At 44.4% G+C, this 2,185-nt stretch overlaps 1 protein-coding gene across 1 annotated transcript; it reads left to right on the forward strand.

Annotated features, from left to right (window-relative positions):
- The first annotated feature begins 1,089 nt into the window (after window positions 1–1,089).
- Window positions 1,090–1,743, forward strand: LOC123553048 (uncharacterized). Its single transcript, XM_045342801.2, has one exon. The coding sequence runs from the start codon at window positions 1,090–1,092 to the stop codon at window positions 1,741–1,743; it is 654 nt and encodes a 217-aa protein (XP_045198736.2).
- The last annotated feature ends 442 nt before the right edge of the window (window positions 1,744–2,185 follow it).

Consider the following 2,185-nt stretch of genomic DNA (forward strand, 5'->3'; position numbering starts at 1 on the left):
AGCGGATCTACTTACCCGAGGCATCACTGCAGATAAGTTCCTGAGTAGCAGTCTATGGAGTACCGGTCCCTCCTGGTTATGTGACACTAGTACGTGGCCTACTTGGGATTCTACACAGACATTAATGCAGACGATCAATGAAGAGCAGACGACAATTGTTGATAATTCTAACATACCCGCCAACCAGCAGACGACGTCTAGCCAAGACATTAGCATACTCCAGTTGATTGACATAACCAGATTCAGCAAATACAGCAAGCTCCTTCGTGTTACGGCCTACATACGACGATTCGTATAGAATTGTCGAACTACTCAACATATAATGTTAGGTGTTCTGTCTACACAAGAACTACAAGATGCTGAGCAAATGTTATTGCGAGATTGCCCGGAAACCGCTTATCCAGATGAAGTTACCTACCTGAAGTCCCTACGTCCCGCATACCTCGTCCAACGCTTGTGAATCAACTACAGTTGTTTCAAGACGGTAATGGCCTACTTCGATGTGGCGGGAGAATCCAGAATGCCCCTGTTGCTGAATCAACGAAGTTTCCTTACTTATTGCCTAAGAAACACCTATTTACCCGCCTAATTGTACAGCACGCCCATGAGAAATACCTGCATGCCGGAACGAACGCTACAGTAACCAACATTCGTCATAAGTAATGGATACCGACCATTAGACAGTGTGTAAACGCCATAACCCGTAAGTGCGTGACATGCAGACGAGTCATCGGGAGACCCTACAGTGCCCCTGATCCACCACCGTTGCCAAAGATACGAGTTGAAAATGCAGCTCCATTCACAGTCACAGGTGTTGACTTTACCGGAGCCATCCAAACTAAGAACAATACAGGAACCACATCAAAGGCATACATATGTCTCTTCACATGCGCAGCTACACGAGCCATACATTTAGAAGTTGTCACCGACCTATCGGAATCCACATTTATGCAAGCCTTTAGAAGGTTTGTCAGCAGAAAATCCCTTCCTTAAGTCATGGTATCAGACAACGCTACGACTTACCAGTCTGCTGCTACCAGTCTCGGAAAACTGTTCTAGTCTGCATCTATTAGAACATCACTGAGTAAAATGGGTACAGAATGGCGATTTATACCTAAGAGAGCTCCCTGGTACGGAGGATTCTGGGAAAGACTCATTGGCCTGACGAAGGTGACCCTTAAGAAGATTATTGGACGAGCGTATGTTACCCTGGAAACCCTTCAAACCATCACTACAGAGGCAGAGTGCATGATTAACAATCGACCGCTGACGCACGTTCCATCCAGTCCAGATTATCCTAGACCACTGACCCCAGCACACCTGTTGTATGGCCGCCAGACGACATCATTACCATATTCCAACGGCATTGATGCCACTAACTGTGATGTAACGTCAGATCACACATCACTTACCAAGCGAGCCCGGATGCAGCAGACGCTAATAGACCACTTTCGGCGCAGATGGATGTCCGAGTACCTGACGGCTCTTCGTGAACACCACCAGAAAACAGGATGTAACGCCCAAACGATAAAAGTGGATGACGTTGTACTAATCCATGACGACTCTCCGAGAATACGATGGAAACTTGGCCTGGTAGACGAGTTACTCACTGGTATGGACGGGTTAACACGAGCAGTCAAACTTAGAACTACTACAGGTGTGACGTCACAACCAATCGTGAAGCTATACCCACTAGAGGTAGGAAGTGTACCCACCACAGACGACATCACTGACGATGTGTGAACTATAAACTAATGAACTTTCATATGTGATAGCAATATTCATGAACTTTTAAGTATTAATTCTGATACACGCGATTTATTGTGATTAAGTAATTTTCTTTAATGTGTAAAGTATCATTTCGTGGCCCCGAGTATGTCGGGAATTGGCGCGCTTTAACGTAACGTAAACGTCAACGTCACATCCTTGCAATGTTTTGTATGTAACGTCATTATTAAAAAGGTATCGAACCTGGAACAGCGTCGTTATTGCTATATTCCACTATATCTAAGATACACGTAAACACTTGAGTCTGGAAGATTGGAACATGAATTATAATTTATTTACTGTCAAAGTAGAATCTAGTTGACATTTGTGGTGCCTACAACGCAGAAATTGTAAACTACGCACACAAGATATATTTGCACCGGTGTTGAAGTTGAAATTTACCGGGCTGAAACATTTT

The sequence above is a fragment of the Mercenaria mercenaria genome, chromosome 4 (assembly GCF_021730395.1).
Source record: "Mercenaria mercenaria strain notata chromosome 4, MADL_Memer_1, whole genome shotgun sequence".
NCBI lineage: Eukaryota > Metazoa > Mollusca > Bivalvia > Venerida > Veneridae > Mercenaria > Mercenaria mercenaria.

Excerpts from the sequence above, each read along its gene's own strand:
- LOC123553048 (XM_045342801.2), top strand. The coding sequence starts at position 1,090 with ATGGGTACAGAATGGCGATTTATACCTAAGAGAGCTCCCTGGTACGGA.